Below are 19184 nucleotides of genomic sequence, written 5' to 3'. Positions count from 1 at the left end.
CTGCAGAGCTGAGAAATACCATTTCGTGCGGGACGAACGTGGTTTCCTTCGCCAAGCAACGAAACTCGTGCTCCTTCGTAGGAGCTATACAGGGCCCGTGCTTTAGACTCGCCATCGGAAGCTTAAGAGAAACGGCCACTCTAAGCAGAACCTTTACGAGCAAGCGTCTGCAGCCGTGTTTATGTGTAAACCAGTGAAATCTGCGTGCAGATTCGAGTCTTGATGTTGCGCGAATTACAACGCCAAGCTTCTCTCAGCAAACGTCGGCGGGAGGGGACCTTGCTGGCGCTGTACAGACAGCGACGAGCTGGGTGATTTCTCTTTAACACAACGCGGAGACCTTTCCGAAAATGGTGCATTCCTAAAGCACCCTCTCGGTCTCTGCCGCACAATCTTCCCCGCCGGTCACTTTGCTTTCTTTTCTCCGCCGATCGACTTTAATTGACTACGGCTTGGCCTTGCCGCACGCCACAGACAGAGAAAGCACAAGAACTAATTGGATGCCGTTTCACATCCATTCTGTGGAGCCTCGCTTCACTGAGGTTGCAGCGATGTCCAGTGCGTCCGTAGGGCATCTCGTTTCGGCTTCTGTCTCTCTAAATATCCGCTTCGTCGCACACAAGACGCGCACCTCTCCTCTCCCTCATCCCGTTCCCTCGCAGGGAGGAGAGAGATAGCCGCGAAGGAGAAGAAGGATCGCGACAGCCGACTTCGTGTTGTTTTGCGCCTTCCGCTGCTGCCTTCATTCGCGGCTTCTCCATTCCACGTAAAAGGCGCACAGAAAAGAACAACTCTTCAGCATTCACAGTGTGGTGGGCTACGAATAGAGCGACGGAAATCCACACAACGCGTTGCTTCGTCAACGGGGAACCGAAAAACTCGGACCTCTTCTCTTCCCAGAGCAGTTCGCCAAACTGACCACTCCGTAAATGGTGCTCCACCACGAACACATGCATATGCATTGCACCGCGACTTCTACGCATGCATGTGCATTTACCCATTTAAAAAAAAAGTTTCACAGGACTCTTCCGTCTCCGTCCTGAGAGGAAGTGAAGCCCGACATCCACTAATGTGAGCCGCGCCTTCTTTTACTTGGCGAGACCGCGCTGAACAACTGTAATGCGATCTCCGAGACTGAGAGCGATACCCTGGAAAGACAGAGAGACAAACACCGAGCGCCCCGAGATGAAGAAGCCAGAGAGACGGCTTCAAAACACGGAGATACGGACGGAACGAGACAGGAACCGTTCAGGTGACAAGGCATGAGAGCAAGGGAGAGCGAACGAAAAACTCTGGGCCTAAAGGCCGAGAAGCATCGGAGAGACCGCGTTTTAGCCATCAGCAAAACTCCCGAGACGGTTTGGAAACTCACCTGAGTGCGACTGCGGATGCGGATGCTCCCTGCCAGTTTGCCTCCAGGCAGCTTCTCGATGCTCACGTTCACCAGCGCATCTTCGCCTAAAAAGAGAACACGGAAACAAGTCCACGACGATCCCAAAAAAGGCGCAAGACACGACCACGAAGAACACAGAAACGTCTCTTACACAGCGCCACGGTCACGCTTCCACGGACACGGCACGCTGAAGTTTAAGCTCTGCAAGAGCAAAACACAAGTCTCTCTATAGATGAGACAAAAACGTGGTATCTGTACAGATGCTCCACTTGTTGCATCCCCAAGCGTGAAGATGAATACACAGATACATCTTCACATAACTATAAATCTCCCCATAGGATCCGGTAAGGAGCTCGCCCTCGCGACATCTATACGCTATCTCTCCGCAGCGTCGGAAGTGTTTTTGCGTCTTTGAACACAGACAAACGCACGCCTGCTTGCACGGGTTCTCGACGCCAAGTTCTCGGTGATGCCTGTCGCCTCCGCCTCGCTTACCGAAGATGCTTCTGGAGTAGAGATTGATGGCGAAGAAGGACGAGCTTTCCGACAGTTTCCGCAGGGTGGGAATCTTCCTCACGGACTGCAAGTAACGGTCTTCGTCTTCTTCGTCTCCGTCTCCTGATGCCCTGTCGCCCTCGGCCAACGCACTGGTCGCAGCTGAGCTTCTCAGGCGACGCAGCACGTTCGCCGGCGGGCGGAAACCCACAACTGTGAGATTTGTCATTTTCATCAGGTGCTCGAGGAAATCCGAGACGTCCCTACAGAACGCAGGACCAACACGGACTTCCCGAGCACTCAAACGGCGCGCCCCTCAAGGAAGAGAACGCCAGCAGAAGAAACGAAAACACAAACACATATATATATATATGGATACATATGCATATACATATATACATATGTGTGCATCATATATATGTTTATATATACAGATAGAGGGTGGCGTGAAGGCCGGTTAACCCCCCCCGCTGCTTGGAGATGTGTGCGACGTTTTTCGGCTCTTTCCAGCCTTATTTCTGACGAAACACTTGAGATCTCGACGCGAAGGGAGGTTTGAGAAACCGCAGGGTGTGCGCCCCGGATTTCGCGCTTGCGACTCACGTGAAAGAAGTGTTGACGTGGATTTTGTTTTCCCATTCGAACTCGGCCCACATGGACCGGAACGCGAGCTCGCCTGTCCACCTTCTCTCGATGTAGTCCAAGAGATCGATGTGCAACTCGTTCAACACGAGACACTCCTTCTCGGAAGACCCGCGCCGACCAAAGGTGACGTAGCCCAAAATGATGCCCGCCTCCGTGCTGCGAACTTTGATCGGCGCATGCAGCACCGCCTGCTGTCCCGGCGCGAGGGATACTGGAGTCGGCCGGTCGACGAGCTTCAGATCGCCTGCGAAGACGCAAGAGTGCGCATGTCCGTGGAAAGGGAGAGCGTGAAGGCGCGAGACATCGAGCGCGAAGAGCAAAAAGCGGAACAACAACCGACAAAAAAACCGCGCGAAGACGCGCGCATACACCGGGCGGCAAGGCGCCCTGGAGAAGAAACACAGAAAGAAGAGAGCGGAGAGAAACAGACCGACTCTGAGTGAACGAAACGGCGAGGCGAAGTCCAAAAGGCATTCTTTGCGCTTCACTTGCTTTCCGGGGAGAGACTGGGAGCAGAAAGACGGGCATCCGAGACCCAGAACTTTTCTCGCCACCGTCTTCTCGCCTGAACCTTTTCTCACCGTGGGTCGAGAGCTCCACAGTGACGTTCTGCAGAGTGTCTTGAGTGCGGTTCACAACGAGCATCTCGACGAGGAGATCGAACTGATTCACTTGCAGAAAGGCCTCGACATACAACGGGTCCTGAGTTCATAAAAGCCCCAGGACAACGCAAATCCACAAAATTCGCGACATTCATCGCACCCCCCGCGACACAGAAACCGAAAGAGCGAAAGACACACAAACCAACACTCTGCGATTGCTATACACATACACGTGTACATACGTCCAAATACATATACATGCATATAAAAGGACAGGCAAATCGAAGAAGGGTACGCTCTGTGATGGAAGCAAAGTGACATCCCTTCGCGGTCCTCTCCCCCAACTTTTCACTTCGTCACCGCCTTCCCCACATTTCCACACCTACATAAACATACATGTATACACCAATCGATCTATTCTATCTCACTATCTATATCTATCTATCTATCTATCTATCTATCTATCTATCTATCTATCTATCTGTATCGTTCACTGCATTTTTTGACTTACTGCTTGTCCTGTGATGGGTTGCACTTTGGCGAGTCTCTGTTGGAAGAGTGCAGCCTCGTCCTTGGCCCCGGCGAAGACGGAGGCAGAGTTGTTTTTCCCGCCTCCGACGGTCAGCTGGAGATCGGCTTCTGTCTCGTCGACCTCATCGAGTTCGCCGGCGCCTCGCGCAGCGTGCGCGCCTGCAGAGTAGTACACTTCGTCCTCTTCGAGGCTGTCTCCTTCTCCCAGCGACGCGCCTTGGGCGCCGTCCGACGCCAGGAGAAGAGATTGGCGGTCTGGGCGCAGTTGCCGGAAGAACGCGAGGTCGTCAGGCGCCGACACTGCCTGAAGGGAAGCGCACAGCGCACGCACCGCACTTCCACGTGTTTCGGTGCCCAACGGCCCTTCGCCTCCACCCAGGGTTCATGTGTGCTTGCATCTCTCCGGGTGCGGGAGGATCTGTCGACACACGCCTGCCTCGACAGAAACCCTCTGTGCAAGGGTGCACTGCGACTCACAAAGAGAGAGGACAGCGACGGACACTCGAGAAAACGGAGAAGAACGAAGCTGGCGCTGTGGGCGCCTCTTTCTCTATGTTTTTTTCACAGACGCAGTTCGCAGCCCAGGGGCTCCCGAGACGCGCAAGCGTTGAGACTGCATGCATAGCCGACCTGCTCGTCTTCTCCAGCGTCTTTGAGGAGACTCCACGTGAATGGATCGTCGCTCTGCGGGCCTAGCGCCAGGACGTGCTCGAGGGCAAATCTTCCGTTGTGGATCCAGTGCCGCACAAAGGCCTTCTCTTTCTCGACGCCGGTCTGAAAAGAAGGCGACGCGCCAAGGAGACACGGGAACCGCTAATATACATCACCCGAGATATATTTATCTATCGCAGGTTCGATCTAATGCCCCGTTATACTATATAGATCACTTGGTTTCCCGAGGCGTCACGACATTCGCGCGCAGCCTGCGCCGAGGCGGACGAAGACGACACGAAAGACAGGCACAGCCGCCCAGAAGAAGAGACACACCAGTCCCTTCCTCAGACCAGCAGAGAGAAAACACGAGGAAGACGACGAGAGAGGAAAAGAGCGGGAAAGAGACAGTGAGCAAGAGGGAGAACAAGAGGAAGAAGAGGGCACACAAGAAAGAGAAGTGGAAGAACAAACGGAAGAAAAGGAAGAACAGGGAACCGAATGTGAGTCGGGTACTGGACAGAAGACGCTGATGAATTCCTTGCCCCACACAAAAGCTACGTGACCGTACACACGAGAGGGAGAAAGGCGAAGAGCCGGGTGCGGAAAGAGAAACTCACCATCAGCCCGCAGAGAGCACGGAGACTCTGGCCAACGCGAATTGCCGCGTCGGAGTGCGCTCCCGCACCTGACGAAGAGTGGCGGAGGAACTTGAGCAGACACGCCACGAGGTACAGAACCCGAGTCTTCTGTTCCCTGCGAACAACCCAATTCCGGATCAAAACCGAAAAGAGTCTCCTCTTCCAGCCGCAGCCTAGCCTGGCTGTGGAGACGGAGGAATTCCGCGAGAAAGCCGCCCCCTTCTCTCTCTCGCTATCTTCCCCCCTGTCCCATCACTACGCGTGCTCCGCCCTACGCCTAACCCGTGCATTCATCCCCTCGCGAAATCTCATGTCTCTGCCTTCCCTCCGTCCCTTCTTCGTCCGGGCTATTCCTCTCTTCCGCCGCTCTCGCCATGCCTCGTTTTTCCCTTCTCTCGCGTACGTGGAAGCTCGGAGTTTGACGGGCATGGCTCTGTCCTCGCCGCGTTCGTCTGCCTGGTCTCGCTGCTCGCCATCGCAGAGACACGGCGCGTCGCCGTTTGGCTGATTGGCGTGCGTCTCGGCCTTCTTCCGAAGAACTGCTTCGCGGTGTCTCTCGAATTCCTCCACCAGCTGCGCATGCACTTCGTCGCTCGTCTTGAGAATCAGTTTCGTGCACGTCACAGCCACCGTCGACGCGAGCAGGAAATCTCCACCAAGAATGAACTTCCGCAGAGCTGACTTTCCTGAACAGCAAGCACACAACCTCACACCCAGCTTGTCTCTGTCGTCCTCTCCTTTTCTCGTCATCTCTTTTTCTCTGTTTCTTGCGTTCTCTTCTCTGTTCCTTTGCAGTTCCTTGTCTCGCTTTGACGTGCCTCACCCGCTTTGACCGAGCTCTCTCCTTTGTCGTTTACAGTTTCGTAGACGTCCTCAGTGCCGTAAGTCCCATCTTCGAGCACGACAGTTCGCGTGGTCAGTTTCAGTTTCGGTTGCGAACCTCCACTGCGATGCTCGCCTTCGGCGCCCGGCGTCTCGCCTGCGAGGAGACACACAGAAGCTGTTTTCCTGGTTTTCACCTTGCTCCAGAAAGAAACCTTCCAAGGCGGATGAAAAACGCACAAGCGTTCTTGTCGCTTGCGTCTCTCTCCGTTCTCTCCTTCCCGCACCTGACCGCCGCTCCACGCTGCATGCTCGCTCTTTCCCCACAAGAGAGGAGCGACGCCGCGTTCTCTTCTCTTCTTCCCAGCCGAAAACTCTCCGCTGAAAGGGGCGGATGGTCCTATTTTGCGTCTTTCCATGTCTCTTTTCTCACTTCCCCTCTGCCTACAAACAGCGCGTCTTTGTTCTCCACTCTTTGTGACTGCTCTTCTTGTCCCCTTCTTCTCCGGTCCCCCACCTGACGTGAAGGGGAGCGGCGCGCACGCGGTGTAGACGGCAGTGAGGAAGGCGTCGAGAAGTTCCGAGTCTTCACAGTACTCGCCGAGGATCCACAGCGACACACGCAGGACTCTGTGAAGGCGGCAAGACAAAAACTTGACAAAAAACGCGCGGTTCTTTCCCGGAAAGAAACGCGCGCGGCTCCAAAGCGAAGACGGCCCCCGCGCCCCCGTCCCAACGCAGAGAAAAGGCCCTTCGCGGGGTCCCACATTTCGCCTTCCGTGCCTCGTTTCTGCACCAGGCCTTTTTACCTCGGGTGCGCGAGGTCGGGGAAGGCGTCGACGACGCGCGAGATGATGCGTGAGCGAAGATCTGCGCAAGTCGCGACGAGTTCGCGAATGACCACAGCTACCTCTGTGGCAGTTGTGACGTCTACGTCGCTCAAGAAATCGATCAAAACGTTCACCACCGACGCCGCCGCGTCAGGGAAGCGGTTGCAACACGAGTGCTGAGCAAAAAAGGAAAGACGCCGAAACACCCGAGAAGATCCAGAAACACCAAAAGACACGGAACGAGAAGACTCGTACAGATGCTTCCTTTTCTCTCGCCGGACTGTTGCGCATTCCTTCTTCGAGTCTGGCAAAGCGAGACAGAAGCTCTTTTGGAGACGCCCCCTCGAGGTCCGAGCACAGAGCGCGACGCGAAACGCCCGAGAACACCTTGCCGATCGAACCTCTGCTGGCTCACCACTGCTTTGATGAGGAGTCTCCGATACTCCATCGTCTTGGGGACAGTCAGCTGCTCGGGCTCCGCTGTTCGGAGCAATTCGCGCTTCAACACATTCACGAGTTGCTCAATCGAGTTTCTGCCCACAATCTGCAAAACGAGGTCCAGAGTCTTTCGCCGGACTTCCAACGACGGCGTTTGCAAACCTGCGAACCACCCACGCGAAAACCGACCTTTTGCAGAGACCGAAGTCGACGCTTTTTACCAAACACACAAACGACGCCGGCGCGCTCGCCGTTCCACCTCTCCAAAAATCACCACACAGTGACGCAAACTTGCCCACACCCAACAACCCTAGCAATGCGTGTCGTCGTGGATATTTCTACACGAGAGTGCGCGCGTAGAGATACAGCTATCCCTACATACAAATATACAAATATACAAATATCTATCTATATATATATAGATATATATACGTGCCTGTGTGCGCGTGTGCAGAGATGTGCGAGTGGTTGGGGTGTGAGAGATCCCCCCGAGGACGCGGGACATCTTTTGCTTGGCCCCTCGGGACTGGAGAGCTGCGAGCGGCTCTGTACCTCTCAGGAGATCGATGACGAATTCTTCCATCGTTCTCCGTGTCGCCCGCTGGACACATTCTTGCAGTCGATCCAAAACAATCAGTTTCACGTTGTTGTCGCTGTTCCCGCACAGGAGCGAGGAGAAGGCGCTAGCAGCCGCCTTCAGCGAGACAGGCGACCGCGAGAGCGCCAAGAGAGAACACGCGCCTTCGTACGCCACAGACGGCAGCGCACTCGGAAGAATCGAAATAATCAGCCGCAGAAGACCCGCCTGAAACGAAACGGCGCATGCACACATCTGGGAAGCAGCCCCGTCTCGATAGAGATATAAAAACATCTCCCTATCCACAGACACATACCCATACCTGTGTATACAAGTACATACTGAGTGCACGTGAGCATACAGATGCAGAACAAAACATTGAAGTATATACGCATATTATACGTATATATATGTACAAAATGTATGTGCACACATAGAAACATGGAGGTACGCTCACAGGCGACTCCGTGCGGTGAAACACGACAGAGAAGTGTAGAACGACAGTGCGCAAATGCACGCACAGAGATATACACAGGCGCTGCGGCCTGTGGGCACATTCGCTGGTGGTCAGAGATCCTGGAGTCGCCGATGCTGGACACGCATGCAGAGGAAACAACGAGACGTCCTTTCCGAACAAGAGGGTATCTACGCACGGAAACATACGGTCTCGAGCTCGGTGCACACGCGCCAACGGAGAGAGAGAAGATACGAAAGAGCGAGAGAAAGAAGGGTTATTTTTAGGCACAACTTGGCGCCCACATGAAGCGCCTTTGGAGTGTACGTACACCCCATTCACACAGCTTAGGCTCATGCAGTGTTTACTTTTTGTTGCTGTTTCTGTCGGCAGACTTTTCTGAGGAGTTCAAGAAGCGCCAACTGGAAGAGATCTCCAGAGCTGAGGAGGAAGCCGAGGCCGCCTGTCCCGTCTTCAGACCGCTGCTGAAGAATGAATTGAATTGCGCGCTTGCTGGCGCAGTGCACCAGCACGAGGAAGGCGTTTCGTTTCGTCGTCAAGTCGCTTTCCTGAAAAAAGAGAGTTCACGCAGTGCATGCACGCTACCGACTTGCGAGAAGAAAAGGAAGAGAAGGAAAGGACGAGAAGGGAACGAAGAAGGAAAGGAAGAGAAGGGAACGAAGAAAAAAAGGAAGAGAAGGGAACGAAGAAAAAAAGGAAGAGAAGAGAAGGAAAGGACGAGAAGGGAACGAAGAAAAAAAGGAAGAGAAGGGAACGAAGAAAAAAAGGAAGAGAAGAGAAGGAAAGGACGAGAAGGGAACGAAGAAGGAAAGGAAGAGAAGGGAACGAAGAAGGAAAGGAAGAGAAGGGAACGAAGAAGGAAAGAAAGAGAAAAAGAGAAGGAAGGGAAAGAAAAGGCTCACCGTGAGAAGCAGTTGCTCCACCTGATCGATGGCTGCGGGGATTGCATCAAGTCCGAAATTCTTGACGATCGAGTAAACGCACATAACGGCGTTACGGCGGACGTAGCTGTGGCGATGGGTCTGACGCGAAACGCGCAAAAGCAGCGATCGACGTCACACGCGTTTTTTCTCGCAAAGCACCGGAAAACTACAGGTTTCCACTTGCCCAGTTGTGTCCGCTCCGCAGAGACATCTGTCCGCCTCAAGTGAGAAAAGACGAGAGCAGGGTAGACGCGATCACCTGTATAGTTTGGAATGTTTCGCTCTGTAATTTGACGTACTACACGCGTTTTTGGGCGCACCGACGGAAAATGCACGCACCGCTCATGCGTGGACATTCTTCGCCCATACGCTGAAACTTGCCGCGCACTCCACCTGTCCTCGCAATTTCGCGTTCCCGCGAGATCTCGAGACTCACCAGATTTTGGAGCATCGCCTCAATGAGAGGCTCCAGAACTTTGAACTGCCGAATCTTCGACAGCAGGCGCAACGTCGAACCCCGGACGTACTCATTCGGAGACATCAGATCGTTTCTCAGCGCGTTGCTGAAAGACGGGAGGAAACAGAGAACAGCGAAAAAAGGAATCCTGCTCGGCTACCCTCACACATGGGCGTGTGCAGGCACCCCGACCACCTCCCCACACACCACTTCCAACAAAGGACCGACTCCAGAAAAAGAGACAAAACCTCGAGATACACGTAGATACATAGGCAAATATGTATTTGAAAACATACACGGCTCACCGGCAAAACATAAGATACACATCCACACACATATCTCTCTCTCTCTCTCTATATATATATATATAGATATATAATGCCTTTATCTGCATGTGTAAATCTTTGTAAAGAGAGGAGAGTGTCTATTTTTTGATCGCGACAGGTAGGTTTATAGATCTGTGAGACACAGACGAATGCGCGTTTCTTGGAGACTCACCAGACGAGAATCATTTCCTCTTTGAGGGATCCATCCGGCCTGCATTTGCCGACGATCTCGAGATAGAGTTGCGTGAGTTTTTTGACCTGCTTGTCCTTGCTGGGCATCGCGTAGCGAATAACCGTCATCAGCAGCCGAGTGTACGCCTCCCCCTGCGTCATGCCTGTCGAGACAAAGCGGACAGAGTCGGGCACACGTGATAGGCGAGAGCGGACGCCCGGACGATGCGAAGGAAAGAACTAAACTTCCTTCTCCCCCTCCTGCTTTTTCCACGCTTCTCCTTCTTCCTTCCACTTCTCTTCTCGCCCGTCTCTTCCTTCTTCTGCCTCCGACGGCCCTCGCCTTTCTGCCTTTCTCTTTCTTGGCAGGTTTTTTTCTGGAGGGCCTGTCTGGTTGCCTCCGCCTTTCCCCCCTTCCCGGCGCCTTACCGACGATGAGATCTTGCATGCCCTCCGCCTTTGTCGCCTCGTTGGGGCTTTCGATCTTTTTCTGCAACTCCGCAGTCGAGGGAGGGTCCCCTCGACTGCTGTAAATGTACAGCGTGCAGTTTCGCTCCAGCTCCATCGCGCTGTGCGTTGTCTCGTCTTTGAGTCTTCGAGTCTCTCTGCTCAGCCGCCTGCTTTTTCTTCCACGTCCTCGGCCTCTTGCAGCCCTGAGGCCTCTTCGCTGCTCTCCGAGATTCCTCTCTTCTCCTTTCTCTGCCTCCGCAGCGACACGCGTGCCAGCCAAAAGAGAGGCAGGCGGCTTCTCCGACGAGGGAGACCGAAGAGAATGATGGGCGCGAGGAACGGCAGATGGAAGGCGACAACGAAGAGCGACACGCGAGACAGAGGAACCGTAGAGGGGTGATCGTGGAGAGAAGGGAAGCACGGTTTGGACGTTTTGACTGAAACAAAGCTGCGGAGACTAGGCGGCGGTGTCTTCGTGTTGTGGCGTCGTCGAGAGGCGCGCGGATGCTTCCTCGGAAGAGGCCGGAGGACAGGAAGGGCGAGGTTATCTCAGCTCGAGCTGTGACGAAGGAGAAAGGCGGCGAGACGCAGTTGAAAGAGGGGGAAAACAGGAGAAGGGAGCAGAGAAACTGTCGCCAAAGAACACGCGAACACGGCGTGGCGAGAAGAATCGCGACCGCAGAGGAGGCGAAAATCTTTCAGAAGTCAAACACACGCACATGTGTATGCATAGAAATACAAATATTTATATACGGAGCTTTTGAAACACATGTAGAATTTGACAGCAGAAAGGAGAGAAGGGAAACTGGAGGTCTGAGAGAGTAGTTCGGAGGACGGCGCGACGGAAGTTTTACTTCAGTCAGTGAAACAGCACTGGTGTTTTCTGCTGGCCGTCGCCCCTCGTAGAAGCGGGTACACTTGCGCGGAGAAAATCGCAGAAGGCTGCGCAAAGCAAAATGGGGGAAAGGGGAAACGGCGCCTCAACTTCCAGGGGCGTCCGGTGCGGCACAAGCCAATCTACACACGGGCGCGCGACGATGCACATGCATGTACGGCCGACGTATTGGGCGATTTACACACGGGAAACGATTTGAATAGGAACCGCAGAAAAGGGAGGGAAAAGTGGAAAGGGAAGACTCTACAAGATGCATTCAGAAGAGCGGGAAACCTGAAGACGAGACGAAACAAAACAGAGTCGGAGACAGCCCTCTTTCCGAGAGCCAGCAAGGACCAGAACACGGCGCTTTTGCGGCGCAAGAAGACAGGGAACGGAAGATGGACAGGAGGCTGCCAAGGCGTAGAGAAGGCGCTTCACTCCAGTGGTCTCGCGAAGGAGGCAAAAAGACAAAACGAAGGAAGCAGACGGAAAGCCTTCTTTGTCCTGGACCGTGGACTCTCCGGCCTGTGTCAGTCTTTTTGGGTGTCTGTACACCTGAAGCGCAGCATGGCGCACTTGGTGGCGAGCGAAAACGGAGGGAAGGGAAAACCAGAAAGGCCGTAAAACGCCGAACACGAAGAGAGAAATCGCACCGCGAGGAAGAAAAGAAGAAGGCGGACAGCGACACACCCGGGAAGAAGACTCGCTTTTTCTGTTCCCTCCACATGCAAAAATGCGCGCGAAGGAGGGCTGCGTGCCCGGGGTTCCCCTCCTCCTCTGAGACTTCTCTCCGCCGCACCGCGGAGGTCACCTCGCCACTTTTGCTAGTCTCTCTGCGGAGAAACCCGCGTTCTGCTTTCTCTTTTGGGGAGAGGAGAGCGGTTTCCCTAGTTCCACTCTTTCCAACAGCTCGGAAAGGCAGAGTTGGGGAAACCCGCGAGTATCTGAAGAAACGGCGTCTGAGAGTTCAGTGCTCGGCCGCGGTGCCTTCGCGGTGTACATACACCCGAAGCGCAGGCGACGAACTCCCCGACGCTGGCCTCTTGTCCAGGTCCATCGGGACACAAAACCGGGTTTTTCGCGCTTCATCTGGCACGTCTTCACGAGTTAGTGTCGGCAGTTGCGATTCTCCTGGAAAGGCGGAAACACCGACGGCTCTGGTCGCACGAAGACGCCACCGGCAGCGCCGTACCGCCTTTCGCGATGCCGCACACCCCCAACACAGCAGCACACGAGTCAGATGCCAGGACCTCAGCAGATACCTGAAACACCACAGACATCGTAGCCTCCTGTACTCTGCTTTCCTCGCGATCGCCAGGAGGTCGAGGCACGTCCGTCTTGCCGTTCGACAGCGTGTACCCGCCTCTCAGCAATGAAACCCAGCGCTGACACACTTTGGCGCCTTACCACAAAGAAATGCATCGTTTCGGGTCATCTCGGCAAAGAAACTCGTGCGGCAAACTCTGCCCGACCAACAGCAAGGCTCGATTAAAACAGGCATGTACGCGACTTCCTACGGAAAGCACCTGCGCTACTCTGACTACTGGTTTAGATCTTGAAGGAGCTTGTTTACCGGATCCAAGTTCTATTGTGTTAGAATGGTTTCGAGAACTGCGTCCATTATTACTGAGCGTAGCGCTGGTCAAAGCTTCGAGAGACTGAGAGACGCAAGATGCGAAGGGTCTCCACACAGCCTCCAGTTTACCCCGCAAATGCAGCGTTTCTTCTTTTTCCTGTTCTGTGTGTGCATGAAGCTCTAGCGAAGAGTAAGGGGTTCGCCGGGAAAAATGCGGCACGCAGGCACTTGCGGCTACCCATGCCGGCGGATTGCGTCCTATTCCTTCTGCATTTTGGCTGATGCGCGGCCATCCTACTCAGTCAAGAATACCACGTCTGACCAGTTTTCTCTGCTCGATCCATGCGAATCATCGTGCGCATAGCAACGTATCCTGTGTCGATTCCAGCACATCGATACGCGCGAGCTGGCTTTGCCTTCAAGTCTACATGCACGGGATGCATTCGCCTCCCCGTCCCCCGGTCCCTCGACATTTGACAAGAAACCACCACAGAAAAAACAAAAATGTACACAAATATGTTCTCTTCTAATCACATGTACGCACCTATATATATATATATATATATATATATATATATAAGTAGGAGATAGAAGGTAGACGGAAGGCGGGCGAGCAATGCGAGTTAGAGACAGCCCCGGGAGCGAAACATTCAGGTTCTTTTTGCATCAGTCGATTGCTCTTCGTTCGCATCTGCCGTCGCCTCTTTCGACTTGCGTTCCTGTCTTTCCGCCTTCCGCTCCCCGTACCCCTTCGAACCTCCGTTTCCTGTTCCCCATGTTCTGCTCGTCCTCGCCCTTGCTCAACTGAGTTCTTGCAGATCCTCCGTCTCCAGTTCTTTCTTTTTTCGTTTCTCTTCTCTCTTTCTCCCTTTTCTCCGTTCTCTCCGCTACATCAACTGTTTCCTTCTCAAGAAGTCGTCGAAATCTGCATTGCGGCCGTACGCGCGATCGACTCGGAGTTTGCCGACGTTTGCCTTGGCAAACACAAAATGCTCGTCTTCTTTTTCGCCAGCCTGCATCTGCCGCACAATGTCTTCGCTCTTCGGCACACTTTCGAAGATTTCTTCCAGTCGCCCGATGCTCCGCAAAAAGGCGAACGCGCGAAACCCAAACAAATCTGTGATGCAGCCTTGAAAAAAAAGAAAAGGCAGAGAAGGAACTGGAGCCGAACGCGACAGACGCGGCGGGAACGTCAGAGCCTTCAGACACGCCTCCAGCGGCTTCCCCAGCAAAACCTCGTTCCCAACCGCCACAATCTGCATGCCTGAAAAAAGAACAGCACTCGAATTTCTCCAGCAGAAGTCCCCTTCCTCTCTCTCCTCACGCCTTGACACACGTGTGGCATCTTGGCGCGTCTGCTCCAAAGGGAAGCAGTCTCGCCCCTTTTCTTCGGCTATATCGGGCGCACACATGTATACAGTAACTAGATACATATGCAGTCCATCTCTGTGTTGGATGAACACACATATCTTTATATATATATATATATATATATATAACTATAGGTAGACACATATGCACAAGCATATATGTAGTCATACGCGTATGGGTGCATATATATATATATATATATATATATATATACATATATACATATGTAGGTGAGGAATATGTAGGGTTTATCTCTATGTGTGTGCTGCGTCGGTACACTCTTGTGAGGCCTTCGCATTTTCCTTTTTACCTGGTCGCACTCCCGCCTTTTCGGCTTTGCTGTCTTCGGCAACGTAGGCTACGTAGCAGCCGCCTAGAGAAGGGTCGTTCGCGCCGACGGCTAAACCGGTGGGCATTTTCAGCGTCGCGGATCTGGAAAAGTGCAAACAAAGGAGAGCAAAGAGCAGAGAAGAACGCAAAGGACATGGAGGGAACGCGCGATACAGAGAGACGGATAAAGAAAGGCTGGGCAGAAGAGCGAGAAAATGACTGAGAAGAATGAACGCGGAAGTACAGGCGAAGCGACTGACGGGAAAAAAAAGGAGCAAGACAAGCGTGGAATCTCTCCTTTCTGGCCATAAAAATAGATATGTGCCGACCTCTGGAGATGCAAAGAGAGGTGGAAAGCAAAGGAAGATGCAGGTTGTGAAGTGCGCTGCAGAGAGCAGTCGACTTTCGCCGGTTTTATGTTTTTCTCCGCAGCACGGGTGCTTGAAACGCAGTTCGTTTTTCTCAGAGAACAGCGAATCTCACTCTGCCGTTGGAAGGTTCGCCTGCAGCAATTCCGGGTCCGAGTCGGCGCCTTCCAGCGCTCGGTTGAGGGCGAGGAGGAGGAGAGAATATTTCTGCTTGCCGAAAGGCGAAAGACGCGAGGCAATTTCGTAGACACTCCGTGCTTCCCAGAAGCGATGCAGAGATCGGTACGCGTCGCCGAGAGCCCCCCAGGCTTCGGCGCACTCTGGAGCAGCCTGTGGAAAAGGAGCATAAAAGAAAACGAAAAGCAGAAAAACGAGTGGGGACTGCCACCGCAAGAGAGAATTCGAAAAGACAGAGATCGAGAGGACAACCATAACGCGAGAAGGCGAAAAAGACTACACGTTCGTTCAACATCCGTTGTAGAACTGCCGCCTCCCCTCTGTTCTCTTGTCCTGTTCCGATACTCCACACCCTCACGGCACGCCTATTTGTACATGTGGAGAGGGAGGCGTTAACAGCCATCTACATGAAGACATCTATCGCAAGACGCCCCAGCGTTCTTCACTTTCTCTTTCGCTTCTTTCTTTCTGTCGCTTCTCCTCCTGTCCGTCGCTGTCTCTTCCCTTTCCTGGTACGCCTCGCCTCCTGCGTTCCCGGCGAGCGCTCCTCCCTAGCAGAAGGACGGAGTTTTTTGCGCCGTTTTCCGCGCGTTTTCTCTCGTCGCTGCGTTCAAAGTTACCTCGACTGCGTGAATCGCGGCGTTGACTGCTTCGTGGCCTTTGCGGCCCCGCAGAAACACTTCCGTTTGTTTCCTGAAGATGGCGGAGACGAGAAAGCCGCCGCGAAGCGGCAGCGTCCGCGCCGCACTTTCCAAAAGAACGTTCGCAGTTTCTGCGCTTCCCGACCCAGCCGCTTCACGCAATCCCCGCTCGAGCATCTTCAACGCTACGCCGAAAGCCTCTTTTCTTGACGCGCGCGGCACCACGAAATCCGCCAAAAAGGCAAGCGCCGAAAAGTCGGAAACCACCTGCGTCGCCTCCAAGCCCCGCGTGCTCGAGTGGATGTACACCCGAACCGGCCTCGGCAACAGCCAGCGCTGAGCCCCGTCGGAAGAGAGAGAAGAAGAGACAGAAGAAGCGGGAGAAGAAGAGGGAGAAGAAGAGGGAGAAGAAGAGAGAGAAGAAGAGAGAGAAGAAGAGAGAGAAGAAGGAGCAGATGGAGGAGAGACGCGAGAGGGCGGTTGCGTTTTGTCTCCGCGGGGGAGAGTGTCTGTGTGTTTGAATGGTGTGTCACCACGCGGTTGGTCTGTTTGGTCGATTTCTTTCGCTCTTCTCGATTGCCGCTCGCTTTCCTCGCAGTTCGCGCCGAGCTCGACGCCTCCGTCGTTTTCGCGGACGCTGCACGGAAGCGTCGCGAGAAAGGCCTCGGCCGCTTCTTCGCTCGGAAACACGTCGAGAGTCAATTCGCCTTGGATTCTCGACTCCCACAAAAGCGCCTGCAATGCCTCTCTCACGCGATGAGCGCTCGGATCTACCCTTTCTTCTCCCTCTTCTCTCGCGTCTTCTCCCTCTTCTTGTCTTTCTTCTTCCCCGCGTTTCGGCGAGTTTCGGTGTTTTTTCCTCTTCCGATTTGCCGCTTCTTTTCTCTTCTCGCCCGCCCTCGCCTCTCGCGCATGCTCCGGAGGCAGCGTGGCGGGAGTGATCAAGACGTGGAAGGTAGCGCCCGCAGGCGGCGACGCTGGCGCACCAGATTTTTTCCTCCTTTTTTCAACTTCTGCAGCCTCCACGAGTGCACCACGCGGAGGTCCGCGAGACGCACCATGGAGAGCTGAGGGAGAAGAACAAACTGAGAGAAAAGGAGAAAAGGAGGGAAAAGGAGAAAAGGACGAGAGAGAAGAAGACGAGGAAAGACAAGACGAGGAAAGAGAAGACGAGGAGAGAGAAGAGGAGGAAGCCGGCAAGAGGAAATGCGGGAAGGAGGCAGAGGGCGCCTCAGGAGAGAAGACGGAGTTCCGCGAAGACAGCGACGCGCACGCTGCAGAGGACAGGCGGGGAAAACTCCGACGAGGAGAAGAAGAAACGGTAGAGCAAACAGCCGACGGCCCTACGCAGAAGAGAGACGCCCGCCGCGAAAAAAACCGAGGACAGAGGAAGCCGAGACGCTCGTCCTGCCTCTGGAGAGGAGAAAACGAAGAGAGCGACGCAGAAGAAAGAGATGCGAGAGAAGACAAGGTGGAAGGAAAAGGAGTCGACAGAGGAGGAGAAGGAAGAAAAGAAGGAAGAGAAGGAGAAAGAGGAGAGAAGGGTTCTCGGAAAGAAGAGCGCGGAGAGACAAACAGAGCCCGTGAGGGAAGTGGAAAGCGTTTTGTCGGCGGAGCGGGGGGACTAAAGATCACTGAAGAAGCCGTAGAGAAGTGGAGGAAGGCGAAGAGCAGAAGGAAGAAAAAGGAGCTCGGCGCGCGCGACATGCGAGGACCACGCGACCCTTCCGGAAGAAGGTGGAAGCGAAGGTCCACCATCCTCTCTGTGCGCCGGAGCGTGCATGTGCGCAGCGATCTCCGCAGGGACAGAGACAGAAGGACACTGACAGGGAAGAACGGAGACAGGGCAAGCGAGAAAACCCAGCTCGGGGAGGGGAGAGCGTAGCAAGGACAGTCCGCGGAAGGAGGAAAACCACGATTCCTTGTCTAAAAACGGCCTGGAAGGACGGAACCCGTGCCTTCGTTCCCTCTTCTCTCTCCTTCCTCCTTCTCTGTCTCACAGCCGTTCTTTCCGGCGGTGTTTCCGTCTCGGTCTGTGCCGTCGCCTGTTTCTTCTCTCCTGGCGAGTCACCCTTCTTTCTGAACATGGCAAAGGAGTGAGGAGACGCAGGCAAGCGAGCGCGGCGGCGAAAAAAGTGTGGAAAGAAAGGGGAAAAGACGAGGAAGGAGAACGAGAAACCACGTGGCAACGCCGCGGCGGGGGCCGTGCTGTCTTGTCTTTTTTGCGCAGAGGGAGAAGAAAGCGGGCTGCATGCGCAGGGACTCTCGCGCGCGAGAGCCTCCGCCGAGAAACGCGGAACCTCTTCTCTTCTCTCCAGTCGCCGACACGAAAAAAGGGAAGAAAAAGAGACCCGATCCGTCGAGCACAGAAAGAAGACCCGAAACACACGTGAAGGCGCAGCGAGTGCTTGCATGCATCCAGCGGGGGGGCGCATGCAACGCCTAAAAAGCTTGAAGCACTGGGAGTCTACACCTCGCCACTCGACAGAGTACGAACCGCGAAAAGAAAAGGCGACAAAACTGGTTTAGATCTTGAATGTCTTTGCTTACCGTATCCAAGTTCTACTGTGTTAGCAGAGCACAGTTAAGATGATAACCATTGTGGAAGTAGAACCAATTGAACACCATGTATTAATGTAACAAAGATAATCAGGCTAATCTGGGATCCTTCAATTGGCATAACGTTAAATCCAAGTAGATGCATAGGTATGAAGATACAGGATTATTTATAAGCTTCTTCTGGGGAGTCACAGGCGAGAGAAGCCGGCAGGAAGGAGACCTGCCTCGTTTTTTCGTCCGAGCAAAAGAAGGAAGGGACCGCGCGGGGAGGCGAGAGAGAGAGAGACAGAGACAAAGACGTCGGAGAGAGGTGAAGGCTTTTTTGTGTCCGTGCGGGCTGTGAGGGACGAGGTGAGCGTCTCTTTTTGTGTCTCGAGAGAAAAACGGATTCTCCAGCGAATCCTTCCACGCGTTTTTCGGGCCTCTCGTGCACAGACTGGCAGCGACACACTTCGCGGCGCCGTCGCCCTCTCCTGTTTCGCAAACACCGTCCGTGGACTGTTGAAACCTGGCCGGAGAAGAGAAAAACCTGCCACAGAAAAAAGACATCCCCTCTCTCGACCTCTCCTCTGGAGACCAAACTCTCTCCCTCTCGCGGGGGGAGGAAAGCCGAGATATCGAAAGGGCCGATGTCGATATACATATAATATATATATATATATATATATATATATATATATATATGGTGATCGATTGGTGTAGATAGCTCCTCCTCTACGGCCATCAAGGCAGATCTACGTCTTGCCGTATCTTTCTCTGTAGCTCTGTATGTCGATTCATAACACTAATTCAAGTCGAAGGGAAGGTTCCTTGTCTCGCTGGCTCTGTCTCTGTGGGTGAGCTCGCTATTTTCACCTC

General features: G+C 53.9%; 2 protein-coding genes across 2 annotated transcripts; both read right to left on the bottom strand.

Moving 5' to 3' along the window:
* Positions 1-1088: 1088 nt before the first annotated feature.
* On the bottom strand, positions 1089-10542 carry NCLIV_039080 (adaptin N terminal region family protein,related; the record flags this gene model as incomplete). Its single annotated transcript, XM_003880817.1, has 19 exons — positions 1089-1148; positions 1373-1458; positions 1889-2151; positions 2492-2777; positions 3115-3235; positions 3647-3970; positions 4297-4440; positions 4938-5073; positions 5362-5644; positions 5782-5937; positions 6298-6410; positions 6590-6786; positions 7026-7210; positions 7601-7853; positions 8448-8648; positions 9003-9122; positions 9460-9586; positions 9979-10141; positions 10407-10542. 19 exons carry the CDS (start codon positions 10540-10542, stop codon positions 1089-1091), a joined length of 3354 nt encoding a protein of 1117 aa, XP_003880866.1.
* Positions 10543-13767: 3225 nt separating this feature from the next.
* On the bottom strand, positions 13768-17474 carry NCLIV_039070 (pdz domain protein, related; the record flags this gene model as incomplete). Its single annotated transcript, XM_003880816.1, has 4 exons — positions 13768-14144; positions 14562-14683; positions 15065-15279; positions 15747-17474. 4 exons carry the CDS (start codon positions 17472-17474, stop codon positions 13768-13770), a joined length of 2442 nt encoding a protein of 813 aa, XP_003880865.1.
* Positions 17475-19184: the final 1710 nt, after the last annotated feature.

Source organism: Neospora caninum, chromosome IX, assembly GCF_000208865.1.
Source record: "Neospora caninum Liverpool complete genome, chromosome IX".
Lineage (NCBI taxonomy): Eukaryota > Apicomplexa > Conoidasida > Eucoccidiorida > Sarcocystidae > Neospora > Neospora caninum.
The sequence above is the reverse complement of the archived record's forward strand: the minus strand, read 5'-3'. Positions and strand labels throughout refer to the sequence as shown.